The 15,109-nt window shown below is 44.1% G+C and overlaps 1 protein-coding gene across 1 annotated transcript in view; it reads right to left on the bottom strand.

Annotated features, from left to right (window-relative positions):
• The window catches only part of MSANTD1 (Myb/SANT DNA binding domain containing 1), a 40,723-nt gene extending 27,756 nt beyond the window's left edge, over positions 1-12,967 (bottom strand). The window contains exon 1 of the mRNA XM_063459852.1: positions 12,612-12,967. Coding sequence (XP_063315922.1) covers positions 12,612-12,865 — 254 coding nt within the window. The 5' untranslated portion in view covers positions 12,866-12,967. The remainder of the gene's footprint in view (positions 1-12,611) is intronic.
• Between the last annotated feature and the right edge of the window lie 2,142 nt (positions 12,968-15,109).

The raw sequence follows: 15,109 nt of genomic DNA, 5'->3' as shown, positions 1-15,109 counted from the left end.
CACTCTGCATCCGCTACACACTAGCACACCCTCTGCATTCACTACACTAACACACACTCTGCATCCGATACACACTAACACACTCTCTGCATTCACTACACATTAACACACACTCTGCATTCACTACACATTTACACACTCTGCATTCACTACACATTTACACACACTCTGCATTCACTGCACTAACACACACACTACATTCATTACACTGACACTCTGCATTCACTACACACTAACACACACTCTGCATTCATTACACACTAACACACACTCTGCATTCACTAAACTATGCACACACTATGGATTCAGTATACTGACACACACTCTGCATTAACTGTACACACAGCATCCACTACACAAACATCCTGTATTCACAGTACACACACTACATCCACCACAAATTGAAACACTCTGCATTCACTATACACATACACTGCGTCTAATACACACACTACATCCACTACAGACACTGCATCCACTAAACACATTTCATCTAGTACATACAAACACTACATCCACTACACAAACACACACTACATCACTGTACACACACTAGATCGACTACGCAAACACACTCTGCGTTCACTATACACACTGCATCCGCTACACAAACACACACTCTGCATTCACTGCACAAACAGTATCTAATACACACAAACACTACATCCATTACACACATTCTAATCCACTTCCACTATACACACCACATTCAGTCCTGCATCATTGTCAGCGGACTAGGTAGGGCGTGGGCGGGCCCAGGAGGGAGGGGGCGGGCCCGGGAGGGAGGGGGCGGGGGGCGGCCCCAGATCTTGTGCTTTGTCAGGGCCCCAAAATTTCTGATGGCAGCCCTGAGGGTGGAGGAGGAACGACCATTTTAGTGTATCGATTGCAAGTGAGGGGCTTAAGCAACGACACATTGAATGAATTGGCAATTTCCATATGCGCAGGGAGTGCCAAGGAATAAGTCACGGGGTTTATACAACGAATGACACGGAAAGGACCTATGTATCGACCTATGTATCATGGAAGGAACCTTGAGCATGATATGATGCATGGATAACCAGACCCTGTCTCCCACTTGATAGACAGGATTGGCACCCCGTCTCTTGTCTGCTTGGACTTTAGCACGTCTTGATGCATTCTGTAGTGCCAAATGAACCGAATCCCACGTGTCTTGGATAGAAGTTAAACGGGCGTTCAAAGCAGGAATATCAGTGCCCGAATATTCAGAAGGTGAAACAGTGAGATGATAACCATTATTTACAAAAAATGGACTATGATTGGAAGTTTCACGAGTCACATTATTCCTGGCAAATTCAGCCAAGGACAAAAGTACATACCAGTTGGACTGATTGGCATCGATAAAGCGACGTAAATATGATTCTAAAGACTGATTGGCCCTCTCCGCTGCACCATTAGTTTGAGGGTGATACGAAGAGGAAAATTAAAGTTCTATAACCAATTGCTTATAGAAGGCCAGAACCTAGAAATAAATTGGGTACCTCTGTCGGAAACGATGTTTCTTGGTACTCCATGTAAGCGAAAGATTTATTTTATGAAAATTTGGACAAGATCTTGAGCAGATGGCAATTTTTTAAGTGGTGTAAAATGTGCCATCTTGGAGAATCTATCTACAACCATGAGGATGGTGTTATATCCATTAGAACTGGGGAGATCCACAATGAAATCCATGGCTAAATGGGTCCATGGAACTTCAAGTATTGAAAGTGGCTGTAGCAACCCAGGGGGTGATTTATGAGATGTTTTAGAAACAGCACATATTTAACATGCCCCTACATAGTCTTTAACGTCACCTCTAAGTGTAGGCCACCAAAATTTCCTGAAAATAGCAGAGAGAGTTTTATGTATTCCAGGATGTCCTGCTGTCAGATTATCATGAAATAATCCAAATACTTTTTTCCTCAACAATGGTGTAACGTACAGTTTGTCCGGAGGTTTCTCAATGGGTGCCTGAGTTTGATCTGCTATCATGGCACAAAAAAGTTGAGAAGACACTTCGGAAACCGTAGTAGCAATAAGACATTCTGGAGGTACGATTGGGAATACCTCTTGTTCAGGAACCTCATCTGTCTCAAACTGTCTAGACAGCGCATCTGCCTGTGTTCTTGGTCCCGGGCCTGTATGTAATGACAAAATTGAAACGGGAGAGGAATAATGACCATCTAGCCTGTCGGGAGGACAATCTCTTAGCGTCCCCGATATAAGCTAAGTTCTTGTGATCGGTGAAAAGTGGCTCTTTGGAACCCTCCAAGAGATGTCTCCATTATTTTAGGGCAAGGATAATGGCCAGTAATTCCCTATTCCCGATGTCATAGTTTTTTTCTGCAGGAGTTAATTTTCGAGAGAAAAACCCACAGGGATGTAAAGGCACATCAGGACTCTCTCGCTGAGACAGAATGGCTCCCACTCCTGTCTCTCACGCATCTACTTCTAAAATAAAAGGTTTGGTCGGATCGGGGTGCGTCAGAACAGGTGCAGAAGCAAATAAAGATTTACATTTTTCAAATGCCTCCTTTGCTTCTTTTGGCCAAGAATTGCAGTTGGCTCCTTTTTTGGTAAGATTAGTGATGGGAGCGATTACTGATGAAAAACCCTTAATGAATCTGCGGTAATAATGAGCAAATCCTACAAAGCGCTGTATAGCTTTAAGACCTTTAGGTAACGGCCATTGTAATACTGCCTCCAGTTTGCGTGGGTCAATTTTGAAGCTAGAAGGGGATATTACATATCCAAGGAATTGGTTTGGTCAAACTGGCATTTTTCAAGCTTGCAATATAAGTCGTTCTCTAACAGGATTTTTAACATGATTCTCACATGTTCGTGATGTGTTTCTAGGTCTGGGGAATAGATAAGAATGTCATCTAGATACACCAGTACGAACATGTGGCGGTAATCTCTAAGAACATCTTTTATAAAATCCTGAAATACTGCTGCGGCGTTGCACAAACCAAACGGCATAACCAGGTATTCCCATTCTAGTATTAAACGCTGCCATCCACTCATGTCCTTCCTTAATTCTGACTAGGTTGTATGCAATCCTTAGGTCGAGTTTGGTGAATACTCTGGCAACTTTCAACCTGTCAAATAGCTCAGAAATAAGGGGAATTGGGTAGGTGTTTTTAATCGTTATTTTATTCAGACCCCTATAATCGATGCAAGGGTGTAGGTCTCCTACTTTTTTTGGAAACAAAGAAGAACCCAGCCCCAGCAGGTGAAGAGGAACTTCGTATGTGAACCTTTCTTAGGGCATCCTTAATATATTCCTCTAAACAAAGATTTTCTTGAGGAGACAGCACATAAACTCCTCCTTTATGGGGCATAGTGCCTGGTAACAAATTTATGGCACAGTCATAGGTTCTATTCGGTGGTAATACCTCTGACTGAACCTTGTTGAAGACTTCCTTTAAGTCTAAATACTGCAGAGGAATTTTCATGGTTAAGGGAGGTGTCGTAGGTACATTGATGGTACCAACACGTTGTGGCATTTGGTGTATACAATGACCTCTGCAACCCTCTCCCCAACCCACAATGTCTCCTTTAACCCAATCTAGACATGGATTGTGTTTCTGGAGCCATGGAAAACCGAGTATTATAGGACAGGTAGGGGAAGATATAACCTGAAAAACCATTTCCTCAGAATGTGAGATGCCTATTGAGACTGTGATTGGCAGTGTTTCCTGTGTGATGAGAGGCTAGGTAAGAGGTCTCATATCAATAGCTTCCACTGCTATGGGTCTATCTTTTTGCCTTAATGGCAGGAGATGTTTAGCAGAGAATTCTTTGTCAAGGAAATTCTGCCCCAGAGTCAATCATGGCCTCACTCTGAACAGTAGTTCTCTTACAATGCAGAGTAATTTTAACAAAGAAAGATTCTTAGTCAATTTGGGGGACATATACATCACACCTAAGGTCGGTCTTTGAACGTGCCTTAGGTGCGCAAGTTTTCTTGCCGAGCCGGACATGAGAGCCTTTGATGTCCCCGTTTTACACAATATTGTCAGGATCGGGACAGGGATCCAACACGCAAAGTACAAACAGGACAGGGTACGTATACCGGACCTTAGAATGGCCGGACTAACGTACGGAGAGTAAAGAGAATGGTCAGAAACAAGCCGAGGTCGAGGGAACGAGAGGACAGGTGAGCGAGGAACAAGCCGGGTCAAGGATACCAGAGGGAAACAGAGTAAGACAAACTAGCCGGGTCGAAACCAAAGGAATAACTGAAATCGCCAGAGCACTGTGTGACTAGACAGGCTAGAACCACGACAGGGCAATGAGTGAATGGGAGAAACAGGTTTAAATACCCTGGTTACAGTGAGTATACCCGCCTCCGACGACTCCTGAGTGGCTTCCAGTCACTTGAGTGACAGATCGGTCCGGACTGACGTCATGACGTCGGGCAGCGTGCGTGACGTCATAAAATGAGACGGATCCCTCGCGGCCGGCGTGAGAGTGTCTAGGGGAGCCGCGAGGGATGGAGGAAGCCGACCTGCTGGAGGAGTAAACTACTAAGTCTCTACCTCTTTCGGAGGTAGAGGCTTCAGGTACCCTGACAGTACCCCCCCTCTCAGATACGCCCACCGGGCGGAAGGAACCGGGACGAGACGGAAAGCGTGAGTGAAACGCCCTGCGAAGGCGAGGAGCATGAACATCCTCTTGTGGTACCCAACTTCTCTCCTCAGGACCATATCCCTTCCAGTCGACCAAATATTGTACTCTCCCCCGAGAGATACGAGAATCAATGATGGAGTTAACCTCATACTCCTCCTGACCCTCCACCTGAACAGAGCGAGGAGGGGCGATCGTGGAGGAGAATCTGTTACAGACTAGGGGTTTCAACAATGAAACGTGAAAGGAGTTAGGGATGCGTAAGGCAGCTGGGAGAGCTAGACGATACGCCACTGGGTTAATTCGAGTCAAGATCCTGTAAGGGCCAATATATCGAGGAGCGAATTTCATGGAAGGAACTTTAAGCCGAATATTCCTAGTGCTTAACCATACTCTATCGCCTGGAACGAAAATCGGAGCCGCCCTTCTACGTTTATCGGCGTGTTTCTTAACCAGCATAGAATTGTGTAGAAGAATTTGTCGAGTCTGATCCCACAACTTCCTCAAATTGGCAACATGTACATCGACCGACGGTACACCTTGGGAAGGAGAAACCGAGGGAAGAATAGATGGATGAAAGCCATAGTTCATGAAGAAGGGACTTGAATGAGTAGAGTCACAAACGAGATTCCGCCCAAGGAATCAAACCGACCCAATCGTCCTGGTGTTCGGAAACAAAACAACGTAGATATTGCTCAACCTTTTGGTTAGTACGTTCAGCGGCTCCGTTAGACTGGGGATGATAGGCAGAAGAGAAATTTAATTTAATACCTAGTTGAGAACAAAAGGATCTCCAAAAACGGGAAACAAATTGGGACCCTCTGTCAGATACGATTTGGGAAGGTATCCCATGTAAGCGAAAAATCTCCCTCGCGAATATATCTGCCAACTCTGGGGAGGATGGAAGTTTAGGCAAGGGAATGAAGTGGGCCATCTTGGTGAATCTGTCAACCACGGTGAGGATAACAGTCTGTTTTTTAGAGATAGGTAGATCGACAATAAAGTCCATGGCCAAACAAGACCATGGTTTCTCTGGTACCTCTAAGGGATGCAGGAATCCACTTGGGAACGTATGAGGTTGTTTGGTCTTAGTACACACTTCACACGCAGCGATGAAATCCTTAGTATCTTTACGTAAAGCAGGCCACCAGAAGTCTTTAGAAATCAAAGCATACGTCTTGCGGATACCAGGATGTCCCGCCATCTTGCTGTTATGGAAACATTGCAACAGCTCCAGTTGAAGAGTAGGGGGAACGAAATGTCGACCCTCAGGAGTCTGTTTAGGTGCTAAATGTTGCAGCTTAATGATCTCGGCCAGTAACGGGGAATGAATCCTGAGATTCGTATTAGCAACAATCTTGCATTTAGGAACTATACAAGAAAGAATCGGTTCAGATACAGTGAAAGGTTCATATTGTCGAGACAAAGCATCGGCCTTAGAGGTCTTAGAGCCAGGTCTGTAAGTAAGTACATAATTGAAATGGGTCAGGAATAAGGACCAACGAGCTTGCCTAGAGGACAAACGCTTAGCCTCCCCAATATAGGACAAGTTCTTGTGGTCCGTCAAAATAGTAACCGGATGTAAGGTGCCCTCCAATAGATGTCTCCACTCTTTCAAGGCTTTAATGACTGCTAACAATTCCCTGTCTCCGATGTCATACCTGCTCTCAGGACCAGAAAGTTTCTTGGAAAAAAAACCACAAGGATGTAACGGTTTATCCACCCCCAACCTTTGTGAGAGAACGGCACCTACTCCTGTCTCAGAGGCATCGACCTCAAGTAGGAACGGCAAGGACGTATCAGGATGGACTAATATTGGAGCAGAAGCAAAAAGTTATTTGAGATTTTTGAAAGCAACGAGAGCTTCAGTAGACCAAGTCTTAGTATCAGCCCCTTGTTTGGTCATATTGGTAATAGGTGCAATAATAGAAGAGTAACCCTTAATGAAGCGCCTATAATAATTGGAGAACCCAATAAACCTCTGGATAGCCTTGAGTCCCTTAGGCAATGGCCAATCTAGAATAGACTGGAGTTTGTCAGGATCCATCTTAAAGCCTTCCCCAGAAATCACGTATCTAAGAAAATCTATCTGGGTCTGGTCAAAGCTGCATTTCTCCAATTTGCAGTATAAGCCGTGTTGTAGAAGTTTGTGTAATACCTTTCTGACTTGTCTATGGTGGGTCTCAATCTCTCTAGAGTGTATGAGAATGTCATCCAGGTATACAATAACACAATCCTGTTGAAATTCCCTAAGGACTTCGTTAATCAGATCCTGGAATACTGCCGGTGCGTTACAAAGGCCAAAAGGCATGACCGTGTACTCATAATGCCCGTAGCGGGTATTAAACGCCGTCTTCCACTCGTGTCCTTGTTGAATTCTCACCAAGTTATATGCCCCTCTGAGGTCCAACTTGGTGAAAATCTTAGAACCTTTTAGCCGATCAAAGAGCTCGGTAATCAAGGGGATCGGATAGGCATTCCTAATGGTTATTTTATTCAAACCTCGGTAATCAATACATGGTCTGAGTGAGCCATCCTTCTTTTTAACAAAAAAAAATCCAGCCCCGGCGGGAGAAGAGGATCTTCTAATGAATCCCTTGTCTAAATTCTCCTGAATATATTCCTCTAAAACAGAATTCTCTTTAATGGATAGAGGATATACATTACCCCTGGGGGGCATGGTGCCGGGCAAAAGATTAATTTTACAATCAAAGGTCCTGTGTGGGGGTAGTGTATCAGCGTTCTTCTTATCGAACACTGCTTTTAAGTCTATGTACAGAGGAGGTATCTGTCTCCCTGTAGACTGGGTAGAACTATCTGGTGTGTTAATCATAGCCAATGGAGACACCCTGCGTAAACACCTCTCCTGACAACCCTGGCCCCATGAGATTATCTCCCCTAATTCTCAATCGATAATAGGGTTATGTCTCTTTAACCATGGGTAGCCCAGGACTATGGGAACAGAAGGAGATGAAATGAGCATAAGTGATAAGTTCTCCTCGTGTAAGATACCAATAGTTAAGTTAATGGGTATAGTCTCACGAGAGATAACAGGCTCCAGTAAAGGTCTACCATCTATGGCCTCAACGGCCAAGGGTGTATCCCTTAACTGGGATGGGATAGTGTGTTTAGTAGCAAAGACTTGGTCGATAAAATTCTCAGCAGCTCCGGAATCTATCAAGGCCATGGTCTAGCATTCCCTTCTCCCACGTTAAAGAAATTGGTAGCAGAAGCCTGTGATCTTTATAATTATGCGTAGAGGACAAAATAGAAACACCCAAGGCCTGTCCTCTAGAGAAACTTAGGTGCGGGCGTTTCCCGAAAGAGTAGGACAATTCAGACGCAAATGACCTCTGGCTCCACAATACATACATAAACCCTCCCTTCTCCTGTACTGCCTCTCCTCTTCAGAGAGGCGAGTATTGCCTATCTGCATAGGTTCAGGATACAGTGAGGTATTGGAATCAGGACTTTGAAATGTAGGGGCTAATTTAAAGGCAGGTCTGAAGTTCCTCTCTCTAGTATTCTGTCTCTCTCTTAAACGCTCATCAATACGAGAAATGAACGAAATTAAGCCCTCTAAATTCTCAGGAAGCTCCCTAGTAGCAACCTCATCAAGGATAATATCTGATAGCCCGTTCAAAAATACATCTATATAAGCCTGCTCATTCCACTTGACTTCTGCCGCCAGAGACCTGAACTCTAGTGCATAATCCACAAGTGTTCGGTTCTCCTGTCTCAGGCGCAACAGTAATCTGGCTGCATTAACCTTCCTACCAGGAGGGTCAAAAGTTCTTCTAAATGCAGCTACAAAGGCATTATAATTATATACCAATGGGTTTCATTCTCCCATAGTGGGTTGGCCCATCTCAGAGCTTTCTCAATGAGTAGGGTGATAATAAATCCAACTTTCGCCCTATCTGTGGGATAGGAGCGAGGTTGTAGTTCGAAGTGGATACTAATCTGGTTCAAAAAACCACGACACTTCTCCGGTGAACCACCATAACGTACAGGTGGGGTAATACGGGAAGAGGCACCTACAGTGGCTACCTCTAGACCAGAACTTACAGGAGAGATGGAAGTAGTACGGATCTCCTCAGGTGGGTTATTGGCATGAGATAATAGCGCCTGTAGTGCTAGTGCCATCTGGTCCATTCTGTGTTCCATGGCGTCAAACCTGGAATCAGAGGGACCAACCTGACTGTTTGTACCTGCAGGATCCATTGGCCCTGTCGTAATGTCAGGATCGGGACAGGGATCCAACACGCAAAGTACAAACAGGACAGGGTACATATACCGGACCTTAGAATGGCCGGACTAACGTACGGAGAGTAAAGAGAATGGTCAGAAACAAGCCGAGGTCGAGGGAACGAGAGGACAGGTGAGCGAGGAACAAGCCGGGTCAAGGATACCAGAGGGAAACAGAGTAAGACAAACTAGCCGGGTCGAAACCAAAGGAATAACTGAAATCGCCAGAGCACTGTGTGACTAGACAGGCTAGAACCACGACAGGGCAATGAGTGAATGGGAGAAACAGGTTTAAATACCCTGGTTACAGTGAGTATACCCGCCTCCGACAAGTCCTGAGTGGCTTCCAGTCACTTGAGTGACAGATCGGTCCGGACTGACGTCATGACGTCGGGCAGCGTGCGTGACGTCATAAAATGAGACGGATCCCTCGCGGCCGGCGTGAGAGTGTCTAGGGGAGCCGCGAGGGATGGAGGAAGCCGACCTGCTGGAGGAGTAAACTACTAAGTCTCTACCTCTTTCGGAGGTAGAGGCTTCAGGTACCCTGACAAATATAGACTCAAACCCCTCGTTACGTTTGTGTTGTCTCTCTGCGTCAGTGAGCTTAGCAATGCCCAATTGCATGGGCTCAACTTCTGGAGGTGGAGCAGGGTTTACTATTACTGGGTTGGAGAAAAGAGGGGCTATAGGTAAGTTGGTACGTCTAGTACGCTGTTTGTTTTTCTCTCTTTCTCTGAGCCTATTATCAATATCAATCATGTATGTTATATAATCATTGAGATTTACCGGAAGGTCTCTGGCTGCGGTCTCATCCTGTATATTTTTAGCCAAACCTTCAGAAAAAGCAGCCACCAGACCACTGTTAGTCCAGTCCACCTCAGATGCTAATGTCCTGAACTCAATGGCGTAGTCAGCTACAGAGCCGGTGCCTTGCTTTATTCTCATTAAGGCTTTAGCAGCGTTTTTCTCTGAAGCAAGGTCTGGAATGCTTGTGCAAACTGATCCAACCTGTGGTCCAAATCCTCCACCCTGCCTTCACAGGCTATTATATGCTTACATAGTTCTGCAGGATCCATGGCCTTGTTGTAATGTCACGACTGCTAGTGTGGTCCAACACGCAGAACTATGTAACATTAACATAAAAAATAGAAAGGAACTAAAAAAGGATAGAACGTAAACCGGTCCTTAGAATGGCCGGACTAATACGTTAGAGACAGAGAATGGTCAAGGGAAAGCCGAAGTCAAGGAAGCCAGAAATACACAAATACTGTTAAACAAGTCAAGTCAGGGGAACCAGAATTCAGAGTAATCAGGAATAGCCAAGGTCAAAATACCGGAAATCACAAATACAGCAAGGGTAAACGCACTCTTGGGAACCAGGACAGGAAACCATGACAGGGCAAGGTACTGGGGTGAATCAGGGATTTAAATAGACTATGATTGGTCAGAGGGTGACCTCTGACCCCAGAATGTGCGCGTGCGTTGACGTTGTGACATCATATGCACATTAGTACAATTTTGGGGGGCAGAGCCACGGATGGACGCGATCGCATGGTCGGTGCCATCTTTGTTTTGGTGAGAGAACGCGGAAGAGCGCTTCCCAGCTCGCTGCCGAGCAGGTAAGCTGAGCTTGTCGGTGTGATTGTGCAGGTCGGGCACAGACGCGCCCTGCGGCGAGCCGAGAGTCGTGACAAATATGTATAGGAATACGGATATCCAGGTCACCTCCAAAGTGCAGACAATAAAGCCAACATATCAACATCATGTGGGAGGTTTGCTCTTCTTTGGAAGTGTTTCCAGAATTTACTTCAACCATGGGCTGTGAAATGACCAGGCTCATCTCTAGTATCAGAGATAAGATTAACTCCGTTTTTTAATTCAGTATTAATATAGCCCAAATAAATATAAAATGATAACATATCCAATCATAAAGTTTAGAAATGAAAAAAATCCTAATGAGAAAGCTTATTTACCCATAATTCTCAGAGCCAATTGGAACCAGCCCTGGCAGTGAAAAGATTTACACTGGAACACACATGCTACCTTTTCTTCGGTTACAACTGCTGCAAGTGTCCAGAGTCCAGGCTGGTGAGAAGCTCTGTGGTTAAAGGAACTCTGTAGTGTCAGGAATACAAACATGTATTCTCTGTCCAGTAAAAAGGTGATTTTATTCACCTTTTCTCCCAAACTGCGCTGGTTTTGGCGTGACGGGCCATGCTTCCATGGCTGAGATTATCAATCATGATGATCTCAGCCAATCCATTGCTTCCCCATAGGAAAGCATTGGGAGGCTTACGGGTATGTGCAGCAAAACGCCACGCTGCTCCAATCAACATCCTCTTATAGAGATGCATTGATTCAATGTATCTCTATGGGGAACATTCAGCATCTCCACGCTCTGTATACGGTGCAGCACTGAACTAGGAAGCACCTATAGTGGCCATCTGAGTGACTGTCACTAGAGGTTTTACTATACAGCAATGTAAACATTGCCTTTTCTCTGAAAAGGCAGTGTTTACATTGAAAGGTCTGCAGGTACTGACTATAGACACCAAAACAACTAGATTAAGCTGAAGTGGTTCTGATGACTATAGTGTCCCTTTAAAGTTCCATTTACATTTGTCATCATCCCATGTTTGATTATGACAATAAATATCAGTATCTTGTGTGCTTACTATTGTCGAGGCAATTTAAATCAAGCAAATGAAAGGATGCAAATGGGCAAATTTTTGCAATATGCAAATTTACTTTCACAAAAGATTGAGTTGCATAGAAGGACTCCGTCTTGATATCACAGTTTGGATGAAACTATAACGCTAATCGCTACGTTTTATTAAATATGTTTACGTTTGCTAGCAGTAAAATCAAATAAATGCATTTAAAACTTTTAAAAAGATTTGTTATTCACAAATATGGGGGGGATAACTAATCCCCTTCAAGCAATAACACTGAATCTATACATTCAGTAAGAACATTTCCAGCAAGAGTAAATATTAAAGGGACGCTATAGGCACCCGGTCCATTTCTTCTCAATTAAGTGGTATGGGTATCATTTCCCTGTAGATTTAACACAGCATCTTAAAATATTGCCTTCTGCAGGATTGGCAATATTTACTGTGCCAGGTTTAAATGCCTCTAGTGATTGTCACTCTGACAGCCACGAGAGGTGCTTCTGTACAAATAGCTGAGTATAACTCTGCTATTTCAGCTAGATGGCTTCCTAGAGACCATCTAAATGGGCACGGTGCTGTATTTTACCACGCATGCGCACTAGCCTCCCAAAGCTGTCCTATGGGAAATCCAGATTGATGATCTCCTGGACGGAGTCGAGCCACACTCTGGTGCTGTTTACAGGAGGGGGAGGGGAGCAGGGGGGGGGAAGGGGTGTGCGGAACCCTACACAGCAAGCAGGACACTTTACCATTAGGAATACATGTGTGCATGTGCTCCGAAGTATCATAAAGCATGCGCACAGATCCAGGCTTACGGCCTAAGAGCAAAAGCTTTTTTTTTTATCCATATATTTGCTAACAATCTGATTAGCAAATGTATAGCCTAAACAATATTCTCTAGAAAAGCACCCCCCTCTGCTCCGACTCCTGTTTAGATGACGGCTCCCTTTTATGGACCCTTTTATCTGCGTGTTAGATCCAGCATATATGTAAATGTCGTAAAAGCGTCCGGTGCCATGCAGGGGGTTAAACAGGAAAATGACAAGGCATTATACGGCTTACCTGTACTGAAACGTCATGTTTGTTATTTTAATCTTAATTTCTTCCCCGTGGCGATTCTCTCCTGTCATCTCAAACAGCTTGTTTGCCATTCGCTCATAAACTTTGGCGTTCCTTTTAGTTTGTTTCAGCTCCTCGAAGTATTCCTCCCATACCACCATTAGGCCTCTCATTTCTGCATCAGTCCAGTTCCTGGCTCTCCTGTGTTTTTCGCTCTGAGAAGACAGAATGTAACTAGAGATTTCAGCTGCTGCCATGACTTGTGCTGTGTGTGTGCTGAAAGGGTTTTTAAAAGAGAACAGGCTAGGAAATGGTTTTTTAAGTCCTGATTTCTCTTGCAGAGGCAGGCAAGCATATGTGAAAGGGCTGTAGCATTTGAATGACAAGAGAACATATGAAACCTTTTTTCCAACAGCTTGAAGCCTGAGAGCATAAAAATGGGGCCTAGATCTGACAGGCTGGAATTTAGTTAAAAGCTTTTAAACAGGGAAACGTCATTTTGATGTCACGTTCCCATAGCAACAGAGCAACTGCATAAGCTACAACAACAAAAACCTTTTAACTGAAAGCCAAATAATCAGGACAAAGTTGACAGGCCTTCAATATTAAAGCTTTTAAACACTTAAAAAAAAAAAAACATTGCACAATAAAAAGATCTGCATAGTCTTTAGGGCCAAGCTGCCTCCATTGAGCTTTTAAGTTGTTCTTTATTGCAGATTCATTCAAAAAGAGAGATTCCAGACACACAAAGGCAGTCTCTTAAACAGAACGTTAATAATAATAATAATAATAATATAATAATATATATCTTTATTCTTTATACAAGGAGAGAGATGGACACGGAATGTTTACCTTAATCCGATGCTCATGTGTGCATTCTAAATGTACACAGAAATATGATCTTTTAAAGAGCTCGACTAAGCAAAAACACACAACATACAATAGTTAGAATGCAAGCTGTTATCGTTAGGTTGTGTTTATCTTTTCATGTATGGAGCGCTGTCTATAACCTAACAAAACAAAAAACAAAGAATTTAAAACAGATGCAATAATGAGGTTTCTCTTAGAATTAAGCTGATCGAAATTAAATTTTTTAGCACCATAACCGTGAGACTGGATATTTCCCAGGTCTCTCACACTGCCGTGGACTTGTCACCAAATTTCTGCTTTCCCAGATCTGGGGAAAGGCCTGGTAGAAATAACACACACAGGACAACACAATTTGTTTTCAAACAAGCCTTTCATTTTCTCCTTTACAGCAAAGGGGATATATAGATTATTAGTATAGGGTATTACACTTTATTCAGCCAATCGCAGATTGGCACCGTATTCTTGGCAAACCAACCAATTCTAATACATCACGTACAATTCTGTATGTTAGGGGTCGATTAGCAAACTTGTTCAGCATAACTTAGGGTGGGGTGGGATACTTGTTTTTCAAGCAGAGAAGAAGCCCCTACTAAGCATTTTAAAACATCTCACTGGTACAGCTAAAAAGTCTCTAATCATTATATATAATTTGATACATGAAGCCAATGCAATAAAATTGACCCTAACAATAACCACTACAGCGTTTAATCTTTTATTGTGCCCACAGTTAGATGTGCTTATTTCTTATTTAAAGGGACACTCCAGGCACCCAGACCACTTCTGCCCATTGGAGTGGTCTGGGTGCCAACTCCCACTACCCTTAACCCTTTTTATAAACTGCAATATTTACCTTCCACGGTTAACTCCTTCTCTAGTGGCTGTCTACTAGACAGCCACTGGAGGGCACTTCCGTGTTTATAGCACATAAAAAGTGTGCTATAGCATCGCTGGATGTCATCAAGCTATGTGAGGACCTCCAGCATTGCTGAAATCTCCATAGGAAAGCATTGAAAGCATTTTCAATGCTTTCCTATGGGGTGGTCTAATGCACGTGCGCGGCATTGCCGTGCATGCCCATTAGGTCTCCACCCCCGCCGGCCGCGCATGCTGAATAGGTCTCCCCCGCCGGATGACGTCGGCGGGGGAGGAGCGTGGGCGGACACTGAACCAGTGCAAAGGGGGATACAGGTAAGTCACTGAATGAGGTTTTAACCCCTTCAGCACCTTGGGATGGGGGGGTGGGAGGGAGAGGAGACCTGCAGTGCCAGGAACACGGTTTGTTTTCCTGTCACTGGAGAGCCCCTTTAATTTCTGTTTAGTTGAGCTACAGATCCCCTTTATTTAGTCAAACCACAAACCAGGGCTATGACACCTAAATACTATGTACATAAACACTACAATGAACTTTAAAGTACTACTCCAGGCACCATAACAACTTCCTCATAACAAAGTTGTTATTGTGCGAGGAGGTCCTGGGCACTGTTTTAGTGGAGGACGGCTCTCGATAACTCTGCCAGGCTATGTCCTTTCTTGATCTGAGGCTTCCACCAGAAAGCCCTGGTCCATTCGCCACTTATAGGCTCTTAGTCCTTCATTAGCACCCCATTCAGAAAACTGACTGAAAAATAGAT

The sequence above is a fragment of the Pelobates fuscus genome, chromosome 6, assembly GCF_036172605.1.
Source record: "Pelobates fuscus isolate aPelFus1 chromosome 6, aPelFus1.pri, whole genome shotgun sequence".
NCBI classification, from domain to species: Eukaryota; Metazoa; Chordata; class Amphibia; order Anura; family Pelobatidae; genus Pelobates; species Pelobates fuscus.
The sequence above is the reverse complement of the archived record's forward strand: the minus strand, read 5'-3'. Positions and strand labels throughout refer to the sequence as shown.